At 39.7% G+C, this 16705-nt stretch overlaps 2 protein-coding genes across 5 annotated transcripts; one reads left to right on the top strand and one right to left on the bottom strand.

Annotated features, from left to right (window-relative positions):
- Window positions 1–5248: 5248 nt before the first annotated feature.
- Window positions 5249–10697, bottom strand: idh3g (isocitrate dehydrogenase (NAD(+)) 3 non-catalytic subunit gamma). Of its 2 annotated transcripts, XM_010748050.3 has the most exons (13): window positions 10567–10697; window positions 10265–10312; window positions 9917–9928; window positions 8809–8906; window positions 8610–8725; window positions 8421–8481; window positions 8122–8254; window positions 7425–7558; window positions 7193–7295; window positions 6962–7108; window positions 6759–6853; window positions 6591–6651; window positions 5249–6177 (listed from the first exon to the last, which is right to left on the bottom strand). In XM_010748050.3, exons 1-13 carry the CDS (start codon window positions 10645–10647, stop codon window positions 6076–6078), a joined length of 1191 nt encoding a protein of 396 aa, XP_010746352.1. In that variant the 5' UTR covers window positions 10648–10697; the 3' UTR covers window positions 5249–6075. The 2 variants fall into 2 exon arrangements, with proteins under 2 accessions (XP_010746352.1, XP_027144632.1); XM_027288831.1 differs by lacking the exon at window positions 9917–9928.
- Window positions 10698–10882: 185 nt separating this feature from the next.
- fam3a (FAM3 metabolism regulating signaling molecule A) lies at window positions 10883–16431 on the top strand. Of its 3 annotated transcripts, none has more exons than XM_027288866.1 (10): window positions 10883–11178; window positions 11715–11746; window positions 11870–11977; window positions 12298–12321; window positions 12413–12539; window positions 12875–12933; window positions 13040–13090; window positions 13202–13286; window positions 14105–14231; window positions 15222–16431. In XM_027288866.1, the coding sequence occupies exons 2-10, from the start codon at window positions 11734–11736 to the stop codon at window positions 15309–15311; spliced, it is 684 nt and encodes a 227-aa protein (XP_027144667.1). In that variant the 5' UTR covers window positions 10883–11178; window positions 11715–11733; the 3' UTR covers window positions 15312–16431. The 3 variants fall into 3 exon arrangements, with proteins under 3 accessions (XP_027144667.1, XP_027144666.1, XP_027144665.1); XM_027288865.1 differs by having other exon boundaries at window positions 10887–11178; window positions 12416–12539; window positions 15213–16431; XM_027288864.1 differs by having other exon boundaries at window positions 10887–11178; window positions 15213–16431.
- The last annotated feature ends 274 nt before the right edge of the window (window positions 16432–16705 follow it).

Below are 16705 nucleotides of genomic sequence, written 5' to 3'. Positions count from 1 at the left end.
TTAAAGCACGCTGTGCTTCCTGTCTGCAACCTCCCAGTTGACGCACCACTATTGAACATGCTATAAATTCACTCTCCAGCAGTGACCAGATACAGTGCCCAGTCAGCATACTCACGATTTTCATTAGCACATATTCAATACAACTTTGTGTTAACAGTAACACAAGCAGAGTCTGCCACAGTTCCTCATCACAGTTTGTTAGAACAATAACATTTCTTACCCCCTCCCCCCAGAGACTTCAAATTTCATTCAGGAACAAGACGGCGTTCATGAAGAGCAACAGACAAGAATCCTGCCAGACCAGGCTGTCACAGTGAATGGAGCTGTATATGATCAAAGCTGTGTTTTCTGGTGGATTTGCAGAAGTCTGTTTTCATCAAAAATCTTTAGAGATGCTTCAGAGGGGAGAGTACTGCAGAAATTCAAGACAAGGGAGGGTACAGACATAAAAAAGGATCCAGGAAGGAAAGATTGACAGATTATGTGAGACAGACAAAAAAGACAGAAACATAAATAGCTCTTGAATTTATTAAACTGCTACTGCTGAGTATAAGATATGGATTACAGTAGAAAGGATTTGGATAAAATTTAAATTTACATTTTTCATTTTGGGAGTTTTAGAAGGAGTGCACATGTCTCGTATTATGACATATTTACTCTCTTAATAGCATGTGTCTGGAAACAGGTGGGAGCTGAGAAATCACTCCCTGTGTGAGCACAGGGCTGAGTCACTGGATGTGGAAGGTGCTCAAAAGATTTAAGATTTACTTCACGAATGTCACTAGGAAATATACTTTGTTTTGGCAACCGAGAGAACACACTGTTTTTGAACTGGCGGACACAGAGTTGGAAAGTGGGGGGTTGCTGAGTTGTCAAAGTGCCAAGAAGCTCCAATTTCAGGGGAGCAGAGTTGTAATGACATCAGGGCGGTGTAATGCAGGTTGTCATGAGTGCAGCATGCTTGCCTTGATGTAATGTAACTCTGGCGCTGCCACCTGAACTCACAGCAACGGCACAGACGGTAAAAGATTTAAAAGCATTGGAGATAGAGAGATCGAAAGAGAGCATAAGAAATATTGGCAAAGCAGGTTTTAGATGGACAAGTAGCCCATAAATAACAAATCAATCACTGCTTTTGCCTCTCCTCCCTTCCTCCCTCCTTTCTTTCCCATACATTTGGCAAAGTGTAAGGGTGGGGTAACTGTTTCTCTCTGATGAGAGACGACATATCAACGTTCTCAGATGAGCCAGCCAGAAACGCAAGCCCTAATTTATCATAAACATAAAACCAAACAGAAATAGCTCACAGGCTCTTGGTCTCACTTTGCCAAGAGGCTTTCACTGCCGGGGAGAGGGGAAAAAATTGTGTGAGGTGGTTAAGGAAAAGTGAGCAAGACAGACAGGTTCCTATTTAGACACAATGCAATAAAGCACCCCACACGCATGCTGCCCTCCTTTCTGCAACATTTAACCGCACTGGACCACTGAGGGCCGAAGACCAGGGCAGGGCCATGTAAAGGGCTTGCTCATGTAGCACAGGTAGGATCAGTTTCTCTGCCTGGAGCTAAGAACATGGCTCCAGTAAAAGCATATGCAGATGTGGAGACATATATGAGACATTTGTGGGCTTATATACACAAGAATGCACATACACAAACACACAGCTATGCCTCCTGCCTTGGATTTCCTCCCCTGGGGATAAAATAGAAAGCACTGTGGAGTTACAAATTTCTTTTACAAGACATGATAAGTGCCGGAGTCACATAAAGCAAACATGTGTGTTTCTTTTTAAACAAAAAAAACTATGTTTTGACTATGAGCTCAGAGTGGGGAGCCCCCTGTAAGTATGTGGGGGGCTTAGAGTGATACCAGGGTGACCAAGCTAGTCTTAACTGCGTGACCCAAGTTCAAGCACCATGTTGCCCTGCACATACTCATATGAGTGTCCTTATGCAAGGTAGTGCAACACCAGCCGTCGAAGATATGCATGCTCTGCAGGCGGACTAGTAATCAGTCCTCAAATAGGAATAGTCAAGCAGCCAAAACAGAAAATGAAAAATGATAATAACATTTCACTTTGAGCAGAACTGTGATGATAAGCGTCTTATGATCTCTCTAGGTGGTAGAATTATTGTGTTAAAACCAGCCCTGTAAAAAAAAAACTGTGCGCAGACCCTTGATAAAGAGAAGTCAAATGATTCATTGGCTCCTTTCAGTTTGAAAGATAAGGTGACGATGAATTATTTGAACAGTTTACTGCTCAGTGAACTCCCTGTTTATCAAACAAGTTATATATATCATGCTGATCTTCCTCCCAGTCCCAACCAGAACCTCACCATCCACCCTGCCCTGTATAAGCCATCAATCCAGCCATGTCCACACTCTCTCCCCTTCATTCCTCTGCATGCCATCCTCCTTGACTTCCTCTTTGCATCCATTTCTGCCAAGCAAACATCACCACTAATTTCTCTCAAGTACTCCTACATATTTCTTCCAGATTAGGCCTGTCACTGATGAGGAAGACACTGGGCGTCCTCAAGAAGAGAAAGCCAAGAGGATGCACAGAGAAAGCCCAAAACACACACAGCCAGGCCCAAGTAGTGGGGAATAGCTGACTGCTGACGTAGTTTAATGTAGCTAAGCCATAGCTGTGGGTGGAAAGAAAGCCCCATTAACAGAGAGCAGAGCTGGCTGACTGGATGCAGCTGTGCTCGGCAAGGTCTGATCAGTGGAACGTTGATTGATTACAATCACCTAAAATGCACTGCATAGAAAAGTCAGCCTGATCAACAACATAAGAGGGGGCATGTTCATATTAAGGGGAAATTACGTAGTGGATCTAAGATTACAATGATTTAATAGTATGTGTGTGAGAGAAAGAGTGACAGAGAGAGAAAGAATGAGCAAGGGAGGACTCCGGATATGATCAGGAGCAAGCCAGAGAAGAATAATGGCCAATAACAGAACCACATGTTTTAATATCTTGTGCACTGACCCTTCAGATTAGCTATTAAAATGGACTGGAAAAATACTAAACACAGGGTTTCAAAATGACATGAAGCAGAGGAACGAAGGAGAAGCAGGGAGGAGATGCTAGTAAAGGAGCGGAGCAGCCATAAAGATACCATAAGCTGGTTAACAAGCCTGCAGCTGAAAGTTTACTGAGTGCTAGAAACCTGAAACACACCTGTGTGAATATATATACAATATAAAAGTATCGGCTGTTTGGATTTACATAAAGCAATATCAGAAATTGCCTGGATCAATCTGGTTGGCTTAGACCCGACAATAATGATAGAAAGAGTGTTTTTCAGATATTTCTCTGTATCAGCCTCTATCCCAGTGCAATAGAGAGGAATAACATATTTATTTCAATAGAAACATCTTTACAGAGATAGTACCCCTACTGCAGATAATCACAACAAGATGTGTACATAGGGACTATTTTGAGTGCTCAGAATATCAGGGTGATTTGTCAAAAGCTGCTAAACACTAGAAATTAATCTCCATAATTCTCATTGTATTGGAATGGTAGTGCAAATATCAGAGATAAATATCAAAAAAAAAATCTACATAATACCAAAACAATTTGACATATAGATCACATTTTATCTTTATTTGTAATTTGGGTGAACCAACCCATTAAAAGGCAGCTCTTGCAGTAAAACGTGCACAGCAGGACAAGGGCCGAGTGGTGGCCGATAAAGGTCAAGTGGTCAGTGGTTTGTTGCAACATCTCCCTCTCCAACCATCTGTCTTGTGGCCCAGCTCCAGCAGAGGCTCACAGGGGGGACCAGAGGAGCTCGAGAGGGAACAGGGGAGGAGTGAAAGGTGAGGGGTGACAAGGGAGAAAGCTTGTAGCTCTTTGTACAGTGATGAGGAGTAATGTGAGGTACGGTGAGGTAAATAGCCCGAGTGGAACAAGATGATGAGAAAAAGCTGGCTCAGAGTGGGGGAACCTCTTACAAAACACACACACACAAAAAGATTGATTCCTAATGAAAAAACAATGACATTTAAGAGCCAACTCGCTGTCCGTGCAGAGTGAATAACTGACATGAATGAAGAGGGAGAAAAACAGTTAGAGACAGCCAAAATACACACCTAGTAATTTCTTGCACATTTTGCACACTGCACACTGCGTGATTTTTGATTCCTGAAGACAGCTACATCTAAAAAAAGAAGGAGCCTCATTAAAAAAAAGAGTTCTTCACTCAGTATGCAAATATTCTACCAGAGGGAACAGATTGTAACTTTCCCACAGAATTAGACACATGCAAAATTAGCCAGTGCCATAACAATGTGTGGCCCTTTGACTGCAGGCCTTACTGGAGAAGAGAGGCGGAATGGGATTATTTGTACTGAGAGCAGAAGGTCACTGCTGAATGATGTACCTCTATAATGTCGATTTGCTCCTCCCTCTTGCGCTGCTGGCTCGCAGTGGACACTTTTTCTCAATATGACTGTGTGGTCAGAGTAGCGGAAAATCTAGATGAAACGGCAATAGATGGTTTGGTTCTATCAGGTGAAACCATAATAGATGGCCTGGCTTTGTGTTAAATGAGAGAGCCAGAAGCCCAAATCCTTCCCATTAGTCTTAAAAACACAACGACTGAAGCCAAGAGACTGATTCTTTGAAATCACAATTCCTAGAAATATTTTAAATGTTCCCAACTGTTTGAAACAATCTGCCTGTCAGAGATTCTTGCATCCTATTTGTCTTGTGCAGTTACACCACAGTCAGTGGAGGGATAAAACGCACATATTGTGATCCAGCGATTACGTCATGTATTGTGCGTTTTTATTCTTGTCAGAAGGTGTATGTAACAGAGTACACATGTGCACAATTTGCTCCAGGTCACAGTTTAGTGGCAAGTCTTGAAAGTGCTGTTGCCACCTAGTGATGAAAAGTCAAACAGCAACTTGCCTTCAAAATCTGTAAACAGGATGTTGATGAAGCGTGAAATTGTAAGACAAACAGAAGGATCAGGGAGCTTTTTCTCATTTGGAGCAATGATCTTTGCATGAGGCATTTCTTTGAAGCCGAGTTAAAGAATCCAGATAAATCTAAAGTGATCTTAGCAATGAAAACATCCAGTTTTATAAAGGCTAAATACACAATACACTGAACATCAGTTCATTATGTACACTTAAAAACAAACTGTCAACTGAGCATATAGTGTTTTAAAATCAATTTAAATGCATTTGAGAGATGTTTCATATACAAACCTGTGTCCAAAAAGATCACTTTAAGGTGTTATTTCTTTATTGATAATATTGGTTATACGGTATATTTACCTTTCCACAGACAGAAGAACTTTCTTTTACGTCAGGAATGAAGAGCGCTTACATGGTTAGGCTTTAAGACAACAGTACATTTGTAACATGATCTAAACTTGGTGAAAAGATTATTATGGCACCAGCATAATAGAATAGTTCAGCTTTGGCAGCAGTTACATGATGTACACCTCCTCTGATAATTCAGTGTATATGAAATAGTTAAATCATTTTTACACCGTAAAGTTGATCTGATGTGAGCACACAGCATAGTACATTATATTACAGGCAACTTAATATCAAAGTTACAGTATGACAAAAAAAAAAAAAGTCAAGGCATTAAATGAACATTGCACATCTTGGTTGATTGACATGGCTGTAACATTTGGAAAATAAATAAATGATCCACATTGAAGAATGCAGCGTGGACAATGCACATCCGTAATGGGATATTTCAGATATTTATCATCCCCAACGTGTGTTTGGTGACTGACACAAGAACACAGAAGGGTGATAATGGAATTTTAACAAAAGGTAAAGCATTTTTAAAATCTGTCTTGGAAAGGTCATTATTATTATTATGTGAAATGTTGGATGAAAAGGCGTGGATAAAAGAACATTTGTACAGAGTAAATTGGTCAGTAAGCCAACAACAAAAAAAAAAAAAGGAACCACTCTGATGTCAGTGATAAGACCCGACACTATGGAAACAGACATGCATGGACATGCTCTCTCACACTGTACACCTGTCACAGATAGACACCTGTTCAAACTCGCACCTCCAAGGAGCATGCGTGTTTATAAATCAGTTGTGAGCTGCCCTTTACTCTGGATAAACCTCATGATGGACTGGACCACCTCTGATGTGGTGCCCTGACCTCCAATATCAGCTGTGTGCAACTGCAAGACAAAAAAGAAAAGGATACTCACAACCTCAAATATTTAAAAAGTTAAAGCACGAAATGACATGAGCATTTAAAACTGTGAAATTAGTCTTCATGTTTTTCCAGTCTGTTGCCTTGAGCGACAGGCAGATCAGGTTTTTAAATGTGGTCAAGGGCCGTTATTAATGCCAAAACCACACAATGCAAAGTTAGATAACATTATAGCAGTGTAGTGTAGCACTTCATAAGAGCTTTGTGATGCTGAAAGGACACAATGCTGCTTTGTGTGGATGTATTGTGATGCCCACTAGGATACATGCCAGACCTGCCATCAGGGCCTCTAAGCCCCTGTCTCACAACAATGGCCCTGTTAGCCTCATGGCAGCAAGACAGGTGAGAAGACGGGATTATCAGTGAAGGAATACTTACCCTGGTTTCATTCATGGTGGTGAGTATTGCATTTCGGATTGAACTTGCGTGATCATAAAGCCTGGAGACATAGGAGAAATAATTATTTTACATTACTGGGATACTGCAGTCACAGCATTACATCACAGATGGAAACGTGTGACGTTTTTCTACTATGAAAAAGCTTACTTAAGATGATCCAGCATCATGCAGCTGGCCAGCAGCATGGCAGTGGGATTGGCAATGTTCCTGTCCGCAATACTCTTCCCTGTGTTCCTTGTGGCCTGAGATGTAGAAAAAACCAAGAAAGAGACAAAACTCTGAGTCAACAAGTTGTTGACAGACATGAGTCATGTATTTTTCTTTCTTCCAAAAACAGAAGGGACACTGACCGTTTCAAAGACAGCGTAGGCATGGCCATAATTAGCCCCAGGGACAAGGCCAGGCCCTCCCACCAGGCCTGCACACACGTTGCTCACCACGTTTCCATACAGATTGGGCATCACCATCACGTCGAACTGCTGGGGCTTGGACACCAGCTAAAAACACAAACAAACAGAGTGGCAGGTGAATCATGTGTCATTTTTTTTTTTTCAAACTCAAGGCGTATGTAATTTAATCACCTGCATGGTGGTGTTGTCCACAATCATGCTGTCAAATGTGATGTCTGGGTAACCAGAGGCAACTTCTCTGCAACATTGCAGGAACAAGCCATCACCGAGCTTCCTGTTAGAACAGAAAAGGTCACACTAAACATTTCCAGCACTTATAAACTCACATTACATAAGACTCAAGAGACCAGGCTTGCATAAATAGAAAAAAAAAATATGTTAAGTTTGCGTCAGTGCAACTCACATGATGTTGGCCTTGTGTACGGCAGTGACCCTTCGACGACCTTTCTCCCTGGCCAGTTGGAAGGCGTAGTCAGCGATCCTGAGTGAATTGTTCCTGGTGATGATCTTGAGACTCTCCACGACCCCTGATACACTCTAAAGCAAGACAGAGAGGTAAATGACTAATGGAGGATAAATAAGGTTCAAGTAATTTATGTTCAGAAAAATAGTAACCACTATAAATAGATATCTACATATGAATAGAGAATCTTTTGGCAAGGGACAAGATTTTGGTATCATAAGTATGGTTTCCGTTTATAGCCTGAGTAGTTGTGGAGCACAAAAGAGGTAGAACGAAATTCAATCTCAGAACCTAGTGACTATCGTCGGCCAACTATTTAGCTTTTTAAAAATAAGTAAAAGTAAAAGACTAAGTAGAACTGTGAGTAGAGGTGTCCACAAGTGCAACATTTATACAGTTCTATAAGTTTATAAAATGTAGTTATAATTTCATGAAGTTGTCAACAAAGAAATCTGTTCTGTCAGGTCAATATCAACACTGATCTACTATATCAGATCAATGTTTTAGTAAATACATGCTGTGCTTTTAATAGGCACAGCACCTCAGTCCCATTTCAAAGCAGAACAAGTTGTGGAGAAAGAAAGACGTGCTTCAGCAAACAATGGTATTGATTGTGTCTCTGTTCTGTGTGACCGACCTCGTGCTCCAGACTGCTGTACTCGCCCTCTGTGTTCTCCCTGATGATCATGATGTCAATGTTCTTGTGGCGAGTCTGGACTCCAGGGAGGGACTGGCAGTGCATCACATTGGCATAGAGGTCTAAGCTTGTGCTTTTGATACACAAACATGGAACAAGAGAGAAGAGAAAGGTCAGGAAAAAAATACTCGTCATCTATCATCACCAGACACAAAGGATCAAATTAAGGAAGACATGTAAGCCAGCTGACGAAAGAGAGTCTTTATCAAGGGAACAAAATGTTTCATTAAAACTCTTACCGGAGGAGATTATTTCTGGATTTGACAGATGGTGCCATGGTATGTTTGGTTTCTATGTTACCTATCAGGAGAGTAAAGTAATGTCACAATTATACTTTGGTCTTATTATTAACTACACGCTCCTCACAGCTGAGCTCTTTTTATATTACACACGCTGCTTCTGCCAAAGAAAAAAACAGGCTTGCTTACCTTTGAGGGCAACTCCATTGCGGCGGATGGCAGTGATAGCATTATTGATATCATCCTCAGTCTCCAAAGCAGAGTTGACATGCACCACCTCAAAGTCCACTGGAACACAGCTAAACCTACAGCATGAATAAAAACCACATGTTGAGGCAATCCTAACCAGTCTGTAGTCAACACTTATTAAATTCTACGTATAACCAACCTGAAAACCTCTCTGACATGATTAAGCAGCTCAGGACCGATTCCATCACCAGGTATGAGGGTCACAGTGTGTCTGCCTCCATACTTTGCAGGAGGGGGCTGTAACATTGGCATACATACAGCACTTTAAAAGGAAAGCTATGGTGGTTTTGCAAATTTTAACCTGCGTCACCTACAGTATATACACAAACATGGTTACTGATATGTTGTCATACAATACCATATGTTTTTAGATTAATTTCCAACCTACCTTTAAGTTAATGGTAGGACAATAAGAAAATCATCTTGAGACTTTGAGTTGCTGTTCTTTAAAAGATGCTCTGACATTCAGATTTTGACTATGCTGCCAAATGTGTTCACAATCCCAAAATCTAAACCCAGAAAATGGACAAAAATTGATTTCCTAAAAAGGTATTGTGAATTTGATAGTTTAGACTGAAACAGATTTCAAAATGGCCTCTGCTAGCAACTCGAATAACACTGCAATTGAACAAAAATAATGTGGAGTAACGTTAACTCTGCTTAACTGGTCTTTGCAGGCAATTTTCAGGTATGTTAAAGTTATTTTTCATACCATGGTGAAATAAAAAAAAAATGCTGGAAGGTAGGAAATCATCACAAAAACATTTGAAATCATTTGGTATTTGTTGACAACACAAATAATCAGTAATTTGATAGAAAATGCAAAATCACAAGTACAGTGCTTCAAAGTAAAAGGGAAGTAAGTGTGTGAAGGTAAAGTTACACAGTAAAAGTTGATAGTGTTATTTAGGGCTGGGCAATATATTGCTACTGTTAATCATGTGAATATCATCATACTGTAGATAGATGTTTTATTTTATGTTGTAAATCAAGAATAATTGTGTTATTAAACTAAAATCACAATGGCATTATCAGGCCAGAAATATCCATTATATGTCTGACATGTGACATCCCATGACCTTATAGGTACTGTGATGTATACTAATGTCAACATTAGGTCTTCTAATTATTATTAGAAATTCTTTTTTTTACATCACCCAGCCCTAACATGGAAGAGGTAATGTTCTTTCCTGTATGTGAAGTAATGCACAGTGATCTAATAAACCATATCAGAGTGAGCTACTTACTATGTTTTCTCCCTGTTGTTGAAGACAGACAGCAAGGAAAGAAGGACAGGTCAGTTTGACAGATGCACAGGCAGTAGGAAACACAGAGGCATAATAACCTCTCCTCCCACAAGAGGGCAGAAATAAAGATATTCCCAGGTTATAATAAAACAGATACATAAGATACCCAGCCACTTCCAAAGATGAACCCACAGCCTGGAAATAAACATTTAGTTGAGTAGCCGTGATTTTTTTTAATAGCATTACCAGTACTGTTACAGCCTTATACAGTGTTACAACATATTTACCAAACCGCATCTGCTCCTTTTAACAAGATTTAAACCAGCAGAGATGATCTGATTCACTCACAGTAAGCATGGTCTTATTTCTGTGACTTGTCAGAGTTGTCCCAAACACCTGAAAAACAACAACAAAAAAAATAAAGGCAGACGGTTCAGATGAGGTTTGTGAATGGATTGAATTATAGGAGTGGTTGTAAGTTGTTTAGCTGAACTTGAATGCATGTTGGCACTGCTGAAAACGAGCCTGTCAGTTCAGCTGTGTTACATTAACCATATGACCTTGTGCTCAGATAAAATGACACACTTCACTATGGAGCCACGCAACAACGAGCACAAGCGACGTGACCACAGCGGAGCGTGTTGTCTTACTTTAACCGTGTTTCCGAGGCGTCCACCCCAGAAAGGATTAATCATTTTAGATATCGAGAACACAGCACTGTGGGCAGCCATCTTGATGTTGAAGGGAGTAGCAGCGTGCGCGAGGAGGAGGAGTTCTTGTGCTCGCGCGAAGTATATAATATATTTTTTACAATTTTTTTTATTTTTATTAATGGTAATATATTTTTTTTAATTCTGGGGTGGTACATTTATTAAGAACATTTAATGAGTGAAATTTGTGATTTATTTATTTATTTTAAAAAAATCCAAAGGTTAAATATTAAAATAAGTGTTTGGTCACGTGATCCTCCCTGCGCAGACTCAGTAGGGGCGGTTTTGGGGTTGGTAACACATCCGGAAGACAGATGGCAGACAGAAACTAAACAGAAATGTTCTCGGTGAATTAAGACGCGTGTAAATAGTCGACTGAGCTTATTTCAGCATATTTCCTCGTTGAAAGCTACTTTATACCAGGAGAGCCTCCATGAGGAAACAGCGCAAGAAATAGTCAAAAGTCCTGCAGGAGCAACAAGCTCTTTTTTTTTTCCACTGAGAGAAGGTGGCAAGTAACGGCGACACTCACCTGAAGCGTGGGCACAGCAGGTAAGATCTGTAGATCAGCGTCCACATGAGTGATTAAGTCTGCTGTCAAAGGATTTCTGTTTGGTTTCTTGGTCTTTGCGATGGTTTTGCTCCATGTCATCCCCTCAAACGTCATGTCTGCAGAGCCATCTTTACATGAGCACTGAAATGCATTGAAAGCTTTTCGTTAAAGATGACATACGAAACTCCAACTCCGGATGAATTGTTAATGTGATTTTAATTTATTCAAGAGTTTACATGGCTGATAAACGTCTTTTTTTCCCCCACATTTAAATGTTCTATTTTTCTTTTTTAACAATTAAATATCATTTAATCTCCATTATTTTATGGCATTTGTTATTTTTCTTGTTTATTCTGTACTTGTCCTTTCTGATTTATTATTTATAAGTATATATTTTTATAATGTTATATTATTTTTTTAACCAAATTTTTCAAACTTGACAATAAATTTTAAGGCATCCTAATGGAGCTACTTTTTAAAAACATTATTTTGTTGTTGTTGTTTTACTTTACTGTTGTTGTTTGTCTCTACCCAGGTCTATGAAACGGTGAATCATGAGATTAACAGGTTTGTTTAAACAATGTTTTATTTTTTTTACCTTCTGGGTGAACTTGTTAGACTGGTAACAAACCCGTGCATGTATGGTTTTTTTTTTTTCTTGCCTTGACATTTCCTGTTTGTCCTGACAAGGCCCCCTGAGAGCTGTGGCTGTGCTCCTGTTGGTCGGGCTCACTTGGCTTTTGGCAAACACTTTATTTGGTGGGGAGAGTGGTTCATCTGTGCGATATTTCTTCAGTGGTAAGAAAAGTAGTTCTACAACAATTCATTTATTAACTGATTGACAGAGCAATTCATCTACAACAATTCATTTATTAACTGATTGACAGAGCAATTCATCTGACAATGACTGGTTCTAGCCGCTAAAATGTGAGGATTTGGGTAGATTTTATATAAATGTATTGAATATTTTTGGGTTTTGTACTGAAGCAATTAGAGGGCATAACCATCACCTTGGAAACAGTGATTGTATTTTTAGAGAGGAGGGGCAGCCAAATGAATAAAGGCAAATTCGGATAAGGTTTATTCATTTGAGTGTTAAAATTGTGCATTTTTTTCAGGTGCAAGCGAGGAACCAACACCTGGTAAGTCGATAAAACTGGTTGATTGATTTCTATGACTACTCATCCTGTCAAGTATCATCATGACAATGTTGCATTCGTATATATTTTTAAGCAGAACCCCGTCCTCGAAGGTATAAATGTGGACTTTCAGCTCCATGTCCTCCAAAACATTTGGCTTTCCGCCTGGTGTCTGGTGCTGCCAACGTCATCGGGCCCAAAATCTGCCTGGAGGACAAAATGTGAGATTTATTGCATACCAGCTCTTTTCCTCTATGTCTATGTCTGTCTCCCCTGCTTGCTGTCTGTTTTTTTTGTTTGGTTTCACACTGTTCTTTTTTTCCCTCATTGCTATCATAACCAGACCTCTGAGTCTGTGTGGTGAGCTGAATGCAAGTATGTTTTCAGTCTGTCTGTCCTCCACCTTCTTTAGTTTTGTTGGTAGTCTTGGTCCTTTTCATATATTTTTTTTGTTGTTGTTTCTCAAGTGTGTAGACTTATGTTAATGTGGAAGGAAGTGATGTCCAAATGTGTGGCAGTTAGTGTTTCAACGCTTTCTGTTTCTGCTCACTCATAGGTTAGTGAGCAGTGTGAAAAACAACGTTGGCCGAGGACTAAACATAGCTTTAGTCAATGGTAAGAAGGTCATCCTCCCCCTTTTGAACTGACTGTGTTGCATTAATATTTCAAGCTCCTGATAATTGTGTTAATTTAATGTCTGACTGACGTTTCTTTGCTCCAGGGGTGACAGGAGAGCTCTTGGCCACGAAAACCTTTGATATGTGGGCAGGAGGTAATAAAAAACAGACACTACTGTATAGTACATATTCACATCTGGTACATATGGCTTGGCTATAACAAGCTATAAACCACAGTTCATAGTTTATCTGATGTTCATCCTCAGATGTTTCTGACCTGTTGAAGTTTCTCCGGCCGCTCCATGAAGGAACACTCGTGTTCGTGGCTTCCTTTGATGATGCAGCTACAAAGTAGGAGCACATAATGTTTTATCAGTTCCAGTCCAACACCCTTCTCTTTTCCCCCATAGACACATTATAGCAAATTTCACAGATAATTTGTCAGCTTAAGGTCAAGGATATTACATCGTATACATTTTTCGTAGAATAAAATAAATGGCACATGGCACTGCTAAAGAGAATAGTGTTTTTGATAAGTAAACAGCAATAACTCATGCTAATTAGGTCTCCTGCTATCACCTTTACAACCTATTTTAACATACATGTCACGATTATAAGAATTTAATTTATTCAAACATCTTCAAATTTGACACATAATAAAGAAAAAATGGCATTAAAGAACAGAAAACAATTGGTCACAACTTAGAGCATGTCCACCAGCCAGTGTTAATAGAGTTAATAAAATGATGAGTCACAATAACAAAGTATTGGAAAAAAAAAAAAGAGCAATGTGCATTTTGCAGAGATGTCTTTGAAGTTCAACACTGTAAAAAAAGCTCCAATTGTCACTGAAGAAAGTGAGTCAAGACTGATAACTTGAAAATAAATTGCCCTTCTGGATAGTTACACTGAATTTAAGTTAAATCTGATGGAATACTTTTAGTTCTTGGTCTAACAAAGAGGGCATGTCCATAAATCCCTTTCTCTCACCCTCAAAGACCTTATGGCTTCAAACATAACAGGGCAGTAAACCTCAGGGAGGAACCGGAAAGTGTTGTTGGGATGTTGCCCACAAGGAGACTACTGAGAAATGTTAACATGCATTTAGCCGTCTTGCATGAAAGAACATGTAGCCCAGTTAATAAATATTGACCTCCTTCTCTATCCAGGATGAATGATGAGTCCCGGCGACTGTTTGAGGAGCTTGGGAGCACGGCAGTGAAGGAGCTGGCCTTTAGAGACAGCTGGGTGTTTGTTGGAGCCAAGGGCATCGAGAATAAGAGTCCCTTTGAGGAGGTGTGTTACCATTACAATTAACTGTTCACAGATGCAGTAAAACAATATATCCTCCTTGTGTCATCGTATACAGTAAAATTACAAAATGATTCACTAGATGATAATGTTATCAAGACGTGTTACTTAGAGCTACAATCGTATTATGATGCAGGCGATTCAGAGGTGTGGTATAGAATAAGGAGAGGATACAAGTACAATTTACGAAACATTTGTGCTAGTGTAGTGTAGATAATTAATGTGTAAGACTCAATATGCCAATTCATGTCCATGTTGAATATTTAAAATCAACCCTGCAAATTTGACTGCACATGATGAATGGTGAGATTTCTGTTTGCCAGCTGAGGCGATGTTATCCTGTGGAGAGAGTAGTGATGCCTACCAGATGACACATGTAGTTGGCTTAGCCTGTACAGTTTTACAAGTCTGCCGCACAAAAAGACTCACTGTCTTTAAAAGTCAGCATCGTTAAAGGGTAACTTCAGTATTTTCTTTACCTGGACTTCCTTTCCCATGTTTCTGTGGCAAAGTAACTAATGGAATTTGGTCCACCACTGAGTGAGAGCACTGCAGCCTGCAGCCATAAACTGGGCTACAATGTGGTCATTATAGGCAATTGCACACCATCAAAACTGTCAAGGCTATGTATGATTTAGCTCATTTCAACAACATGGATAAGGACTTTGAATGTAATCAGCCAGGGTAAACGGATGTGAGAAAGACCGTCTGAATTTTTAAATAATTTTTAAATTGCTCAGAGTTGCATTAACTTGTGTGGTAACGCAGTTAATAACTCAAACTCAATTTCAAAGATAGAGCTTAGAGCCAGAATTTGAGTCTTGTAACCTTACCAATGAAAAGTCACTGCTGTATTGAATTACTAAATTGCGTTCAATTTCTGTTCAGCACAGCGTTCATTATGTAGCAGCTACTGAGCCTGTTATGTTGACATGAGTTCTGCCTTTTTGTGGTTGTTCCCATAAGCGAATGAAGAACAGTAAGAGCAGCAACAAGTATGAAGGTTGGCCAGAGTCTCTGGAGATGGATGGCTGTATTCCTCTGCGCGCACCCCTGGAAGGATAATACGCCTGATACTGTCTAATGCACACTACATGAACACCCGGAGCGACAGTGGTCGATCCAGATGACTCTTAGAAAGCAAAGGAACTGCTGGACCAAGATCTGGGCCACAAACATTTAACTTTCTCTGTCGTGGCAGATGTGCGAGTTGACTGCAAAGATTGTCTCGGGACGTGATATGTTTAAAATTGCTGGAACCTGTTAGAGGACTGTTTAGATTTGTGCATAAAGCTTTGTGAGCCACTTTTTTTTTGACCGGAATGTTTTAGAAGCAAGAAAAATGTTTATGTTGGGTTAAGGGTAACTCGACAGGCCAAATGTTTGATGACCAAAGTGTAAGAGCGACAAGTGAATGAACATAGCTGAAGAAGGTCTTCCAAAGACATTGTAGGATAATAAATATATTCCCAAACTGCAGCCCTGCCGGTGGGGTGTCGGTAATCTGGAACGGAATATGAAGCACTTCTGCATCATTTGATGTTCAGCAGGAAAAAGACACACCATACTGGTTTTTAACTAAGACAATGGTAAACCATTTCCATGTCAGCATAGGAAAAACATGTGAGGTAGTTTAAATGTCCTAAGCCCTAGATCTGTGGACAAATTTTATATTTGAATCCATTAATATATTTTCATCCTGTGATATTGTTATGCCTCGTGTTAGCTGCAATTGTTTCCTTAGAACTTGATGCACTGCAGTTTTTGCTTGCCACACGTTTACATGTCAGATTTGGCCATGATCATTTTCCTTTGATAAAACTATTTATTTTTAATACTTTATTAGAAAACACAGCCGATTCATAGTGTGAATTAATCATAACACTATCCATGGTTTTAATGTTTTCTCAGGCCTGAAGACAACTTTTCACTGAGTGCTTTATTTAAGATTCAACATAAATGCGTGGTTGTGTATGTTGTTGTTGTTGAGTGTATCCACCGGGCTTCCTGCAAGCCTTACATGTAGGAAACTTATAGAAATAAAAAAATATTATTTTCTATCTATAATTAGAATTCAATTTAGCTGCTTTGTTTGAAATCTAAATGTAAAGATTTTTCTACAAAGCATCACACTCTGTCTTTATATTGTGACAATGATTCTAATGAATAAAAATGTCCAAATATGTCTTGTGTTTTGATGTTTTGTTTTGTTGTTTTCATTTTTTCCTGAGCCTGAGCGGAGAACTGGCCTACTTAAAGAAATTCACCAGAGGGCGACAACTGTCAAAGTCTTACTGAGGTTAGTCAGTTCATTGCGCTCAAGGCATTTGCTTCCTTAGGCATATGCCATGGTGGAGATAAACACTGCTGACTGAAGGAGATTTCAGGTCTGACGGTGAATTCAGCTACATGTCAGAGTCATGTTGGATCAGTAGTCTGTAACGTTATAATGATAAACG

This window comes from Larimichthys crocea, chromosome XV (genome assembly GCF_000972845.2).
Source record: "Larimichthys crocea isolate SSNF chromosome XV, L_crocea_2.0, whole genome shotgun sequence".
In the NCBI taxonomy this organism is placed as follows: Eukaryota; Metazoa; Chordata; class Actinopteri; family Sciaenidae; genus Larimichthys; species Larimichthys crocea.
The sequence above is the reverse complement of the archived record's forward strand: the minus strand, read 5'-3'. Positions and strand labels throughout refer to the sequence as shown.